Raw genomic sequence first — 14,400 nt, 5'->3', positions numbered from 1 at the left:
TTTTTTTTACTTGGGTAAACAACGGCGCTTAGGGATCACGAAATAGATATCCGAAAAGATAATTCTGGGATAGTAGTGCAAGAAGTAAAGGGAGTTACTCTTTTCTTCTTTCTCTCTCTTTCTTTTTCTTCGAGTTGGGTTGTGTGTCGGTGCGGCTTGTCGTTGACTGGGAATTGGATTCGTGTTGTCAGCGTTCGGTACACGTACTACGAACGCGAACCTAGTTAACACGGGCCCGATACGGATCTACATGCTTGCCGCGGTGGCCCGATAAATACTTATGAGCCACCTTTCGTAATGATCCGCGCGCGCGACAACCTTCCTACTTGTGAGGTTATATATATTATATACATTGAAATAATGTATTGTGAAAACATACCAAGTATCAGTAAGATTTTTAAAAAAATTTCAATTTTTAAATAATTTAAAAAAATTTATCCGAAACCATGGAATATGTTTTGAATTTTTCTTTTCGCGAATGTAAAAAATTTTTTATCAGAAATTAATAGACAACTCCTAAATTCCTGATGGAACAATAGTAGTAGATACATAAACTCTTGATTGTGTCAATGGAAAAAAATTACGAAGCTTTACAAAAGTTCATCACTAGTTAATTAAATTTTATAGATTGAACAAAAAAATTAGTTATATGTATATCTGTAGTATAATTAAAATTTTCAAGGAAAAATTTTCGACACGCGAAATTTGAAATAAGTTGTGATATGAGAATGGTAATTAATGCACTTACACAGAGAAATTATTCTTGTTTGAAATCCTATGGTGACAAAGTAAAGCCGGACTATGTTCGCCACCTGCAGAAATTGAAATAAACACATGCAAAAATTACTATGGTCATAGTAAAGTAGACAACAATTATATCACAAATTACTGTAACCATTGGAAATTTTACTATGACCGTAGTTATTTCTGCATGTGTTTATTTCAATTTTCTACAGGTGGCGAACATGCTCGATATGCATAGTCCGGCTTCACTATGACACCATATAGCATTTCAAACAAGAATAATTTCTCTGTGTATTAAATTAATTATATAATATTTTTTATGTGGGTAAATGTAATGGGAAAATAAATAAATAATCATATTTTTCTAACCGACTTTAGTTTTCGAGCTTTTAAAATCCCTAGTCAATATGAATCAAAAGAAGGTAGAATGAGGACGAGTGAGAAGAAGAGATAAAAAATATTTAGCATTTATCTGTTGGTTACTGAAGAATTATGTAAGTAAGCAAGAGTTTGAGAATCCGCGAGGGAACGACGGCGCCTTCGGAATTGCGGCGCCTTTTCGAATAGGACTCGGACTCCTTCTTCTCAGAATGAGAAGTCAGTCGGCGACGCGACGACTATGCTGGATAGGGCCCCGAACGATGTATGGAAGTGACTAAGATACAAGAGAAACGAAGGCCCATTACATCGAAGGAATCGGAGATCGAGAACGAAGAAGCAAGACGAAAAGTGGGGACTTGCGAAGCGAGGGAAGCTCCCGCGTATAAAAGAAAAACCGCGAGGACGGTGGATAGGAAGAGAGGCCGAAGAACGTTAAGGACCACCCGAGAGAGTTGAGGACGGGGATACAAACCGTCGGCGCTCAGCGAAGGCCTTTGGGGGGTCCCTTATCTTCCCGGAGTTCATCCGGGATCTGCCCACGGTCTTTACTTTTCCCTCTGTCTCCTTATTCTTCATCTTCTTCTACTTCTACTCATTCTCAATCTCCTTTTCTTCTTCCTCCTCCTCTCGAACCTCCTTCTTCGTTGAATCCATTATCGATCGATTCTTTACGCAACTTAGCTGAACATAGATCCACGTTGAAATTGATAAATAATACTTATATTGAATATACATATATAAAATATATGTAATTTTTATAATAACGAGTAATAAATAGTAAAGTTATTTGTGACTAATTTTTTATGAAAAAAATAAAATTTTAAATATTAACCACGAAAATATATAGGAAAATAATTTAAAAATTTAAAAAACATAATTTTTAAATGGTAGATGTTATTTCAGATGAACATGAAGAACGATAATATTCTAAAGCACGCGATGACAAAATTAGTAGAAAATGAAGCTGTCTCCAGGTAAACGAATCTCTGCTAATCTTCGGGACAATCAAATCAGACTAGCTGTGCACGCGTGTCTACAGAACGGTCCCACGAATTGAAGAAAAGAGAAAGAGAAATAAAAATAAATAAAAAATGAAAAAAGAAATAAAATAAAAAACAGAGGATCCAGAGGGAAAAGAAGAAAGAGGGACAGAGAGTAGCGGCGCTTGTGCGGATACCGTCGGACTCGAATGAACACAGGGAAGAGAAGGGTAAGCCACGTTCGAATGTGAGACTGTCGTCGGTGGCCGTAAGCGCAGAGGCAGAGGCAATCACGAGGACTACGACAACGACGTGAGATCCGTTGGACCCGCATGTGAACGCTCATTGTCCTCCGGACGTGTACGCGCCCATAGGTACCTTAATGTCGGCAGGATGAAAGCGTGGGTCGCCTTTTGTCTCTTGTAAGCGTGAGCAAGAGCGAGTGGCTCAGTACCAGCTACCGGGCACTGCGGGTAGTCCTCAGCTTAGACTCGCTGGTTTAACATCATTTATCCCCTGGGTTTACCAATTCATCTTTTTCAATCCCATTATAATGCATTTGGTTATTTATTCTCATTATTTTATTGTTTAAATTATTTATCAACTGCAGTTGATTACGGGTTACTAAGAATAATTTAGTTTAATAATTGATGGTTTGTTAATATTGAAGTTAATTTTAAAAATATGTGGTTTAGGACATCAGTGAGATGGAAAGACAAAGAAAAAATAAAAGAGGAGAACCAGGCACGAGGTATCGATGTGACGTTTTCGCTAGCTCGTGTATGCCCGAGACTGAAATTACACTCCAATTTTCAAGCTTCTCCGCCTCTGGGAATAATGTTCGAGGTTGGTACCACGGTGTGGTACCCAACCTCATTCCTCGTCGCACTCTTTCCACCCACCTGGATAGTTCATTCCTCTCCGCCCCCTCACCATACCAGAGGAAGGACATTATTAATGTCAGTACGTCAGCGAGAACGTCGCGCGTATATTCTTCCGTCCTCTTCCTAGAGAACAGCTCGCATGTCTACGCTATTACCGTGTAGTAGTCCGCCAGTGCGATATATAATTCCGCGTTCACCGATAATTATTATGAGCCAACCGAGCAACCGAGCTTCCTGTGTCATGACAATGCGACGACGCGGGACGACTTGTGGATATGTCGTCGTATTCCTGTCACGTATTACATAGTAAAACCTTGACGTTTTATACACCAACAACCACATTCTCCAGCAATTTTGTTGCCGATCAAGAGTCCTCATTGTGTTGTATTGCTAAATTCACCCTTGCAGGTTTCTCTTTTATGAATCTTTGATAAGTAGATACGCCAACAGAGATAGAAAAAAATAATAATAATAAAAAAAAGAAAAAAAACAGCACGCTTCACCTTTCTGCACCATTGGTAATAAAGTGACGTTATATCCAAGCATGCGATTCCGCGATAAACTTTCGAAATTTATTTGCCATCCCTTCGTCGATGTTTTCTTGCTCTGTCAATTTCTTAGCTCTCTTAGCTCTTTTTCACTCTTATTTTTCTCACTAGGCTTTCGCAATCGTCCGATTCTATACTCTATCTTTCTTTAATTTTTTTCGTGACTCTCCTCGCACCCTCCTCAAAACGATTTCAAGCCACGACGCGACCGTGCCACCAATAACCATGCTGAGATCTTTCTCCTTTTATTTTCATCTCTTTACTTATAAATATTTTTTTATTTTTTATATTTATGTTTTATCTACTCTGTCACTCTCTTCTTTTTCAGAGTATCGTCACAGAAGTATTTCTCTTCGAGTACTCATTTTTTTCATCATTCTACCGACATTCTCTTCTTCATACAGCAACAGTTATAAACATATAGAGCTAGTAAACTCGTCTGACGCGCGTGTAAACATGATATCACATCAGTCGCGTATCACACACGACAAACTTATAAACTTCTCGTTATCGTGTTCGTATACGATCTAGTTGTTACGCTTATGGATTACGTGTGTCGTAGTTTGTGAATTGGCTCACTCGAGAATCTCGACAACCCTCTTCTACAAACAATCATCTTCCAGTCTACCTCTATATACCCTGATGATCATTCTAATGTACGCTACTTTTTACATATTTCTCATATTTTAGTATAAAAATCATATGTCTGCTACACGGAAAAAATCGTGATACTAAAATAATATCATTAATGATATTAAAATAGTAAAATGTGTGGTACAAATATAGAACTAGAATTAACTAATTTTGTATAAATTTTCGCACATACTCAAACCAATCGTAAAATGTAAACAGTGATGGTGAAGTTATATTAAATTTTTTATTTTCAGATTGATCACTTTCAATTTTAATTTTATTTATTTAAAAAAAAGTAAAAAATAGAATTTTTTTGAAATTTGATGAATAGCTGTATTAATATATATACTCTATTGAGGTGTTCTAAATTATATAATATATATGTTCAGCGTCATTTAAAATACATTAAATTACAGAATTTGTATAAAAAATTACCAACTTAGTATCATTTTATTCGGAACCAGCACTGATACGAAATTTGTATGAGGTGGTAAAATTCTAGTTTCACGTTTTTCTGTGAGAAAATTTTTTCAAATGATATTTGTGGTTTAAAATACTATATACTATTATATACTCTATTATATGTTTTACTACAACGATCGGTAAAAGTACAAAAGCCGTCTAGGTTTGTTTCATGACACCTTATTTGAGACATAAATTAAAGGCTGGACTTTACAACGTGAACGTTTGAGGTTTAAGAATGAGAAAATTTTAAAAAATAAAGAGAAAAAAAACAACCGATAATAATAATAATGATAATCATCATAATAACAAACATCACAAATCAACAATTCGTTATCTGAATGATCTAAAACTTGAGTGTAAGACCTTGATGGTGACACGCCTACTAAGTTAAAAGTTTAAATTTGAAACCCTAAAAAATTTAAATTTACTTTTCAAAGGTGCGGTATCATCGATTTAATTGCATGTCTATTTTTGTTGCTCGTGCGACCTTTAAGTAACCTTTTTTTTATATTTTTTCCCCAGTATCACAATTTTTTCTGTCTATATATTCTTTGTCTTGAACTTAAAATTACTAATTTATGCTGTATAAAAATGTTTGAATGACAAAGTTTTAACAGTTCAGCGGCTAGTACTACCACTCGAGGTGAGTTGTACAGAATATAAAATAAATAATATACCTAAGTTGGTTATATTTTATAGATAGAAAGAAATATCATGCGATGATGCATAAATAAAGGATAGAGAACAAAAATTGTTCTACTTGCTTGATGCTTCGTGTCGAGGTTACTTTTCCAAAACTTCTCGACGTGAATAATTGTCAATGAAATATGATAGTTGCGAGGAAAGTATTATGTATAATCATTATACCCTCGGAAATGAGTGCAGGCCTAAGAGAATAAATTTTAAATTAGACTTGGAGACATCGTGCACTTGTGCACAATCATGAGCACGACATTAAAAACGACATAAATACTTGTTTATTTTTTTAAAATAAAACTCATGAGTCAGAACATTTGTTAGTTACAAGATACATGGTGGCATGATAATTTGAATGAAATTACTTGGTCAACAAGATAATGAAAGAATACGATGACATTTTTTGGACATTTATATTACCTTAATCAAGCTTTTATTATTATTCACAATACTAATGAAGCATGGCAATTATAAGGTATATACGTTATTTAACAAACTTTATAATGTCTGTTACTACATGGGTATAAAAAAAAAAGTTTGCATGTCATCTAAAATGTCTGACTGCAAATTATACCATAACAAAGTACGTGGAATGTTCGTCATCATCTTCTTTACCACTGTCTGTGTAATATAAGCACCTTCTTATTTCTTTAGCTCAAGTTGTATCATACTTAACTTTTCTCAATTCTATGTCGTTGTATATCCATGGGAATCGCGGGAGCTTGAAATTACGACATTTGTGTTCCAGTGTGTTCCCGGTTTCTCTTGGCAAGTAAACGGAAAAAGAACATGAGAGAAATAAAAGAAAATAAAAAGTACGAAGAAAATAATAAAAAGATGAGTTGAGAAAAAGTAAACTGGTGAGAGAAGAAAAAGTCAAGGCGCAGAAAGCGAATTGAGGTACGAAAAAGAGTAGATAGGATTCCGCACGCAAATTCGACGTTAACGTTAAAGAAACGTTTAATTTGACGAGTCCCCCAAAATGGCACGCGATCGTTTGCCTTAAAAATGCGGGACGTCCTATCTTTTCCCCTACTGTTAGGAGTACGCCGATCCTGACTACCTTCCCGTGACTATGCAGCTGTCTCGTTATCGACTAAATTAAACGGCTATGACAAATAACTAGAATTTTCAAATTATCTAAATACCATAGTCTATCTGATAATCTCTTTCAATTTTATAGACAAACCCCTTGGATATGTTTAACTGTTTGCGCAAGGAACTGTCATTACAATATCAATCATCATTTATTGCTTTAAATTTTATATTATTAGTGTTTACTTTTTGTTTACATTTTACACTTTAAATCAATAACTTTTTAAAATAAAATTGGACTTTTTTATATAATCAACACGTGGTAAAATAACTGTACGTAATCAAACGATTTAAAATTAATTTTCTTATCTATTTTTTCTTCAAATAATAATAATAATTATCAAGTTTTTTTTTGCGTATAAGTAATAAATTAAATTTTAAGCTATTAATAAATAACCTAGATCACTAAATATCCGACTCAATCCAATAAATAAAAGTTTAACAGTGATATATAATTCATTGTCCTTTTTTAACACTCCTATTAATACTATTACTTATCAGATGACGCACATGCGAGTGAATCGATTTCGAGATAATTTTTTGAGAGGGCTAATAAGTTCTTTCAGACAAAAAAGAAAAACAGGAAAGTAATACTCATCAGTTTAACTGTTCTTTCGGTAATGGCAAATAGTTGTTAGGAGATAATTAATTTGGATAAGGCTCATAAAATAGACTATATATAAAGAGTAATGGTCAAATGTCATTTTAAAAAATAATTTATAACTTTTAGGCACAAAATCTATAATTGCCAATGAAAAAGTATTCTTAATTTAATTAGACTAGACATAACATGCTCGCTTCGCTCGCCTTCATTCTTTCAAAAATCCCACCACACAGAAAAAAAAGTTATCTTGAGTCAAGAAAATATTTTTGAAGACAAACGTTTTCGGAAACCAAGTCAAAAAATTTTCTTGAGCCAAGAGAATTTGTCTTGGTTAAAAAAAATTCGTCTTGGTCGGAAAAGATTTCTACTTTATCTAAGAAAATTTAGGTCTCCAAAAAAATTTTCTTGAATCAAGAATATATACCTTCAGTCAAGAATTTTTTTTTTTCTGTGCACTATCTCAGTCGACCAATCGACAACCGAACAAAATAGTCACAGAAGTGACGTGAAACGATACGACATCCGGTCATCAACTTTTTAGAAGAGGATTAATGTAGATCGAATTTTTTGTTAATTTTCATTTATGGTGACCATCACAAATTCAAGAACATTCTTAGACGAGACCCCTCCTCCCCCACATTCACATGCTTATTTCATAAATTCAACGACTTTAAACCGTCATAACTGTATTGAAATTTTATTAATTACTGGGTAACAAAAAAATCTTTGAAAAAAATTCTCAACTTCAACACGTGACACAACGACGAACTTTTTTTTTTTAATTTTAATTCTTCTGAAAATACAAAAGAAAAAAATTACTGACTTAATACTACAAATGAACGATTTTTTATTCTTCTGAATACTTTTTTCAACTCTCCCTCAAAAGTTCTGAATATCATGTTTTTCCGTACAAAATACGTTCAGAAAAAGCTGTCTTTGGACTATTTCTGAACGTTTTTTAACCATAATTTACTAGTATCAGACGTCAATTATTGTTTTTTTGCTAGAATTTTCGAAAGTTTAAAAAGCCCATTCAAAAAAATTTATCGCTGTGTCACGTTTGGAAGTTTTGAATAGTCACTTTTTGATTTTTAAAATATTCTTTCAAATATCCTGAATCTAAATATGGTATTTGTGCAACTGCATGAAGTTGGTGTTAATTTTTTTTTTTTTTTTTTAAATCACTTGTTTTAACCGAGATTCGAACCCTGATCTCCTACAATACTACGCTACTCATCTGGTTTACAGAAATTACTAAACAGATAGTAATTTTTGTGTACTGTGGGGTATTCAATGCATCTTTTTAGTTACTTTTCATATTTGTAGAGAGTAAAAATCGTTGAATCGTGTTATAAAATGTAGTACTAGACGTTTAGTAATAATTTAATATTTTCTTTATAAAATTTGCTGTTCGATTAATAATGAATACAAATAAATTAGTAATAAAAGTAATAACATAACAATTTTTCAGATAAACATATAGTATTAATTACTGTTCTGTGATTTTTAGTATACATTTAGTAATAAATAGCAAAAGTAATGCACTCATTAATTTGCATTAGTATTTCTTACTTAAATACATTAAATATTAAAATATTTTCGAGACTCGTTTTCTCCGGGTGGACTCACCGAAATTTTACCGTTATGTCCAATTTAATTGTTTAAGTCGCTATAACAGTGAAGCTATTTGTCGCAGAAGAAAACATTAAAATCAAAATGTGTTACTTATATTAAAAACTAAAAACAATAGCGTGTTAAATTAAAGTTACAGGGATTTTAAAATGATGAGTACAAGCAGCAGGAAGATGATGATTTCATAGAATAAGAGAAGCAACGCGCACATGACTATTAGCTTGAAATGAATCAGTTGAATAATTTAAATTGATATGGCAAGCGAGGAATTACTAATTGTTGATTCGCTTTCTTGCCACGCTTTGCTGGAATGAGGGAGAAAAAGGTGGGGGTGGCTAACAGCCGTATCTCTCTTTGCACTGTTTCATGAGTCGTGTCGACGTTTATATAGTTTCCACACTGATTTCTCATACGTACGTGCCACTTAATGTTCGTGCGAAAAGAACTTACAGTAACTCATTTGTAATTAATTACAGCGAATTAATACTATTGTAAATTTTAAATTGTGTACGTGTATATATGTGAAAACATATTACTGTATTATAAAAGGTTAAACGTCTTACCAAGTAAAGGGAAATGACAGCTTAAATACAATACCTGCGTACGTTTAAATACGAGGCAAATTTTTTTTTCTCAAATAAATGACAGCATTAATACAGTTGCCGCTTTTTTCTCATTCTATTGTTTCAAATTAACTAGTCAAAAGTTTTATATTACACAATAATACTACACTAATTACCGATTTGAAAAGAGATATTTTTGTTGAAACAAAAATAAAATAAAATAAACCGTCAAGTTAATAGTCTGATAAGCTTTTTGTCAGTTTAAAACAGAAGTTGATAATAGCTTCAAGATATATCTATAAAAAAGAATTAATTTCTTCACTAGCACCTAAATAAAAATAAAATGAAAAGAAAAAAGTAAGAACAAGAACATACCCCTGTGTAGATTGGTTAAAATTTCAAGATTTTCACACGCTAAAAAGTCAGCGACGTTGAATTTGAATTGGGGGCAAAAGGAGCAGTCGGCCGGCTTGCGAGACTTCGGGACACGACTGCGAGACGAGGACGAAGCTAACGACCAAACGTCACGAGACAATCCCTTAAGAAAACGCGATGGCACGAGTCACAACACATATTACAATGTAACAAACGCCACGAACAAGAATATTTAACGAGACTCTGGGTTTTGGCAATACGACTTACGGTCATCTACTACAACATTTATGTAGTTGGATGATCTATTTATCTCATTTTTTCTACGAATTGTCGTATACGACTTTAATATACTGTTACGTTCCCGTAAAATTAATTAATTAAATAAATATTATTTATTAAATTATAAATTTTAATCCGTTTGAATGGAAATATCGCTAATAAACATTTTAGAACGTCGACGCAGTCCATCTGTAGATAAAACAAAGTGTCTACGTAGATGAGAATTGGGCTGCCTCGATGTTCCCACAAGGAACCTGAGTGCAACATTATTAATTTGTTGATATATAATGATGCAGTGTCAAAAGAAAGTAGTTAGTCGGAGGACTCAGCAGAGACTGGTACTCTGCTGAATCCGAATCTAGGAGTTTGCTTTTACTCTCCATTAATTAACCAATAAACCATACAATTAATTGTAAATTAATTAACCCTTTATTTTGGAGTGCCATTTGGCATCTTAATATTTCGCCTATACTATCTTCTGTATTTTTGGGTGCTGCTACCGGCCGCCAAAAATAACCATCCTAAATATTGGGCGCTGTCACCGGCAGCTCAATAACTTATCTTGGGCTGGGCGCTGCCACCAGATGCCCAGCCACTCTTCAAAGTCCTTACCCTTATATTGATATAATAATAATTGGAGGATAAAGGCAGATATCGATGTCGCATTAATTTAAATCGCGATATTCAAAAATTTAATAACTAACATTATAATTGACGACTAGGACCCACCGGGGGTCTATTAAGAGGAGGGAGGGGGGGGGGGGGGGTCCGGGTCTGAAGCGTGAAAAAAAAAACACTTTTTTGCGAATTTTTTTCAGCTATATGCATAGAGTAAATTAATTTAAACCCTTTGTACGTTATGAAGTGCCATTTCAAGAACATTCACTAAAAGTTTACGCGAAAATATCCACAAATAAGCCGGCGACAAAGCTTTCCCAAGAACGCCGTTGAAAAAAGACAATTTGTGATCACTGTATCTCAGCTAATAATTATCTGAAGTCGAGTACTCTTAAAATTTAATTAAAGTATCATCGAATCCTCCCCTTAAGGATCTCTGATACTTTTTTTTTTCATTTCTACATTTTCGGTGGTCATGTGAATAAAAAGTGCTACTTTTCACGAAAAATTCCGTCATTTTGGGGGTGGAAAAAATCCTCAATGTAAAAAAAAAAATTCAAATTCAAAGTTGGGGGGAGGTATTTTATATGTCGAAAGTGTGTACCAAGTTTGAAATAAATCGGTCATGTAGTTTTCAAATGGCAGTGATCATGGATTTTGAAAAAGTAGTTTCGAAAAAAATGCGTTTGAAGTTTTAGAAAGAAAGTGAGTAAAGTTTTTTTTTCTACAACTTAGGGAAGAAGGTGGCGGGAAAGCCCCCTGGGGCCGGAAGGCCTCCCTTAAAATTTGATCAAAAATAATTTTTTATTTTCAACTTCGGGGAGGATGAGGCAAGGGTTGCTCTAATTGACTTGAAATATTGGGATTATATTCTTGAAATTTTGAAGTATAATAAAAAACAAAAAAAAAATCTATTTTTCAAAAGTGCAAAACCCAAGCCCCCCCTTGACTTAAAAAATTATTTAATATTTTAAATAATTAAATACTTACCAGCGTAATGTTCCTGCCAAGCCAAAGCTCCACAAAGTAAAGCCAATGTTTTTCCACTGCCTGTTGGACTCTCCAGTAGTGCATGTTCTTCTTTAGCACAACCCCGAATTAACTACACAAGCAATTACAGTTTTTTTGTACTACCATCTTATAATACAATTAATAGTTGATATAAAAAAAATGGCACCTACTAGACAGAATAGAATGTAGATCCATAAAAATAACAATAAAATGAATTAAATAAATAATTCACATTGTTCAACAATAATTAAGTGATAATGAAAAAGCTTGGTTCGAAATATTATGTACCTGAAAATCGGAAAAAACTACTAAATCTACTGGAAAAAACCGGAAATCTTAGACCACCCCCAACCTCCGGAACTACCCCTTAAGCAGTCAAATTAAATTATTTTTTTTTATTTTCGTTGCGCGAAAAACGTTTCGATCTTCAGGTACATGAAATATTCATTTTTTAAATTTTGAATAACCATTGAAAAATTTCTATGAAATACTTGTAGAAAATGGTTAAAGCAAGGCAATTGCATCTCGTTATCATACTTTGACATTCATTTAAATAAATATGAATAACATTTTTTTACTAAAAAGTCATTTAAGAATAAGGTAAAAGACTCAACACCCGATCACACATGTAATTGTACATTTATATTTACTAAATATATACATATAAATACATGGAGTGATCGGGTACTAGTTCCCTGATCAGGTACTAGGTTTTCTACTTTAGCTACAGAAATTGACATTTGTTATAGAAACAAATTTTCGTCACCTTCATAAAATAAGAGACAATTGCAGGAACAATTTTAAAATAAACTGAAACTTGCCGTTTGAACTCCAATATTCATTTTACGAGTTTGATTTTTAATTCCGTTAATAAGTTATTTAAGAAAAAAACCATAAGCATTAATTTTTTAGATATTTTGAAAATTTGAAATTGTTACAATTTCACTGTCAACCAACTAACATTGCTCACCTTCGAGTTCAATCAAGTTGAACGCTCAAAGAGAATATGTACTAAGTAAAATTGCAACTAAAAAAGTACCGAGCGTTATCGTGATGACAAGACGCGTTATATAAAATGAATATATATAAACTATTGAACCAAGGGTAGTTGTCGAATTTACTCAATTAATTAGGCCATCATTATCTCAAAGTTACACTATGGACCCTCTGTGACAGTCAAGATATCTATGAAATTAATCTAAAAGTCTATTGTAAACACTTACAGCGTTCATGACAGCTATTTGTGAAGAATAAGGTTTCAATGGGAACATAACATTAACCCCAGCAATCATAACTTTGTTCGGTTTAGATGCCAACGGTTTAAATAATTTTGTTTTAACACGATCATCATCCTCATCCTCAGTCATGACATCATCACCATCATCACAATTAGTATTTTGCTTCTTGGATTCCCTTTCAAGTGGACTTATATTTCGTTTTTTTAAAAACTTGTGCAGTGATGATTGAATTCTTTTTGATCCCCATCGAAATAATCCTGACGATGTTCCTTGTAATGCTGGAGCATGCGATGTGTTGATAGGATTTCCGGGTACGGTTGTTTCATTATCAACAACTAAATATTAAAAAACAATTGATGTCAGTAATTAAATTTACAATTATATTTATATATGTTTAGATTGATATAAACTTTTGACGTACCTTTGTCAATGTTTTCATTGGCTGTGACGTTTGGAGAGACACTAGAATCAGTTGAATTCATACGATCATCATCAGATATTATAATTTCTTCAATATCTTGATTATCATTTTTACCAGCAATCAACAGACCTGGATTTTTATTTATTGCAGGAAAATAATTTGATTTTTTAGAAATAATTATTTTTGATGGTTGAAATTCATCAGATGAATCATCATCGGAAATCATTGTGAGATCTGTCAACATAATTAATTAAGTTTTACATATTAGATACCCAATTAATTCATGCATATAATAATTACAATATCTGAATACATTTATTTAATATTGTCATTACATAAAACTTGTAAATAAAATAAAATTATAATTCAAAAAAATTTATAACCTTAAAATAAAATTCAAAGTAATTTGATCTGATGGATTTACATTTTTTAAATATCAACAAAAAATTATTTACCTTTGAAGTTTTTATTTCATAGATCTTACGAAAAAAATAAACGATAAACAAATAATAAATAATTTAAATTTATTGCTGAATACAAACATCACATAATAAAAGACAGATAACCCGCGTGTTTACTGTTTACTGCGCGAACTGCGCGGCAAACATTTTTTAACTTGTGCGCATGCGCTCGCTGGAGATAATCGAGTTCAACTATCGATTAGTTGCTTGTCATTACTTCGATAGTCTATACAGATAAAAGTGTATCGATTTAATTAGTTCAATAAAGTCATTTTTAAATATTTAAATTTGTAAATTCACTGTATTGTTTTGTAATTAATCAATTAGTATTATGTTGGCTTATTTTTTTTTTTAGTTTACGATTAAAATAAAAAACGATATTTAAAAAATTCTCGGGCTTATATTTTAAGTTAGTACGATACTTTATTACTAAATGGCGCCACTTATTTTAACTTGGGTTTTGTGCTCAATTTTTGAATAATTTATTTAAAGACAGAAAATATTTTAACTGATGGAATAATTAATACTTCAATAATTAAGATACGTGACCTAATTTCTGAGCTTCTATGGATAGTAGATTACGATTAAACTTTATTGAGAAATTTGTATACTTTTAACAATAAAACAAAGTCTACACGATAAAAAATTTTTCAATTTTTGTTTCAATATTTACCACTTGATAGTAAAAATAAAAAAAAAAAACTTTCAACGGTATATTTTTTAAGCTTTAGGTTTGGTGGGAGGTGGTAATCTCCCTAAGAAACAATTTTTT

The 14,400-nt window shown here is 32.6% G+C and overlaps 1 protein-coding gene across 2 annotated transcripts in view; it reads right to left on the bottom strand.

Moving 5' to 3' along the window:
• Positions 1-13,781, bottom strand: part of LOC130663168 (Fanconi anemia group J protein-like) — a 79,200-nt gene extending 65,419 nt beyond the window's left edge. The window contains exons 1-4 of one of the 2 annotated variants that reach the window (XM_057462279.1): positions 13,623-13,781; positions 13,168-13,401; positions 12,732-13,081; positions 11,488-11,599 (exon numbers count right to left, since the gene is read on the bottom strand). In XM_057462279.1, the coding sequence (XP_057318262.1) occupies positions 11,488-11,599; positions 12,732-13,081; positions 13,168-13,393 (688 nt within the window). In that variant the 5' untranslated portion in view covers positions 13,394-13,401; positions 13,623-13,781. Of the gene's footprint in view, positions 1-11,487; positions 11,600-12,731; positions 13,082-13,167; positions 13,402-13,550 lie in introns of both variants that reach the window. The other variant, XM_057462280.1, reaches the window with a different exon arrangement.
• Positions 13,782-14,400: the final 619 nt, after the last annotated feature.

The sequence above is a fragment of the Microplitis mediator genome, chromosome 2 (genome assembly GCF_029852145.1).
Source record: "Microplitis mediator isolate UGA2020A chromosome 2, iyMicMedi2.1, whole genome shotgun sequence".
In the NCBI taxonomy this organism is placed as follows: Eukaryota; Metazoa; Arthropoda; class Insecta; order Hymenoptera; family Braconidae; genus Microplitis; species Microplitis mediator.
This window is presented reverse-complemented; position numbering and strand designations above follow the sequence as displayed.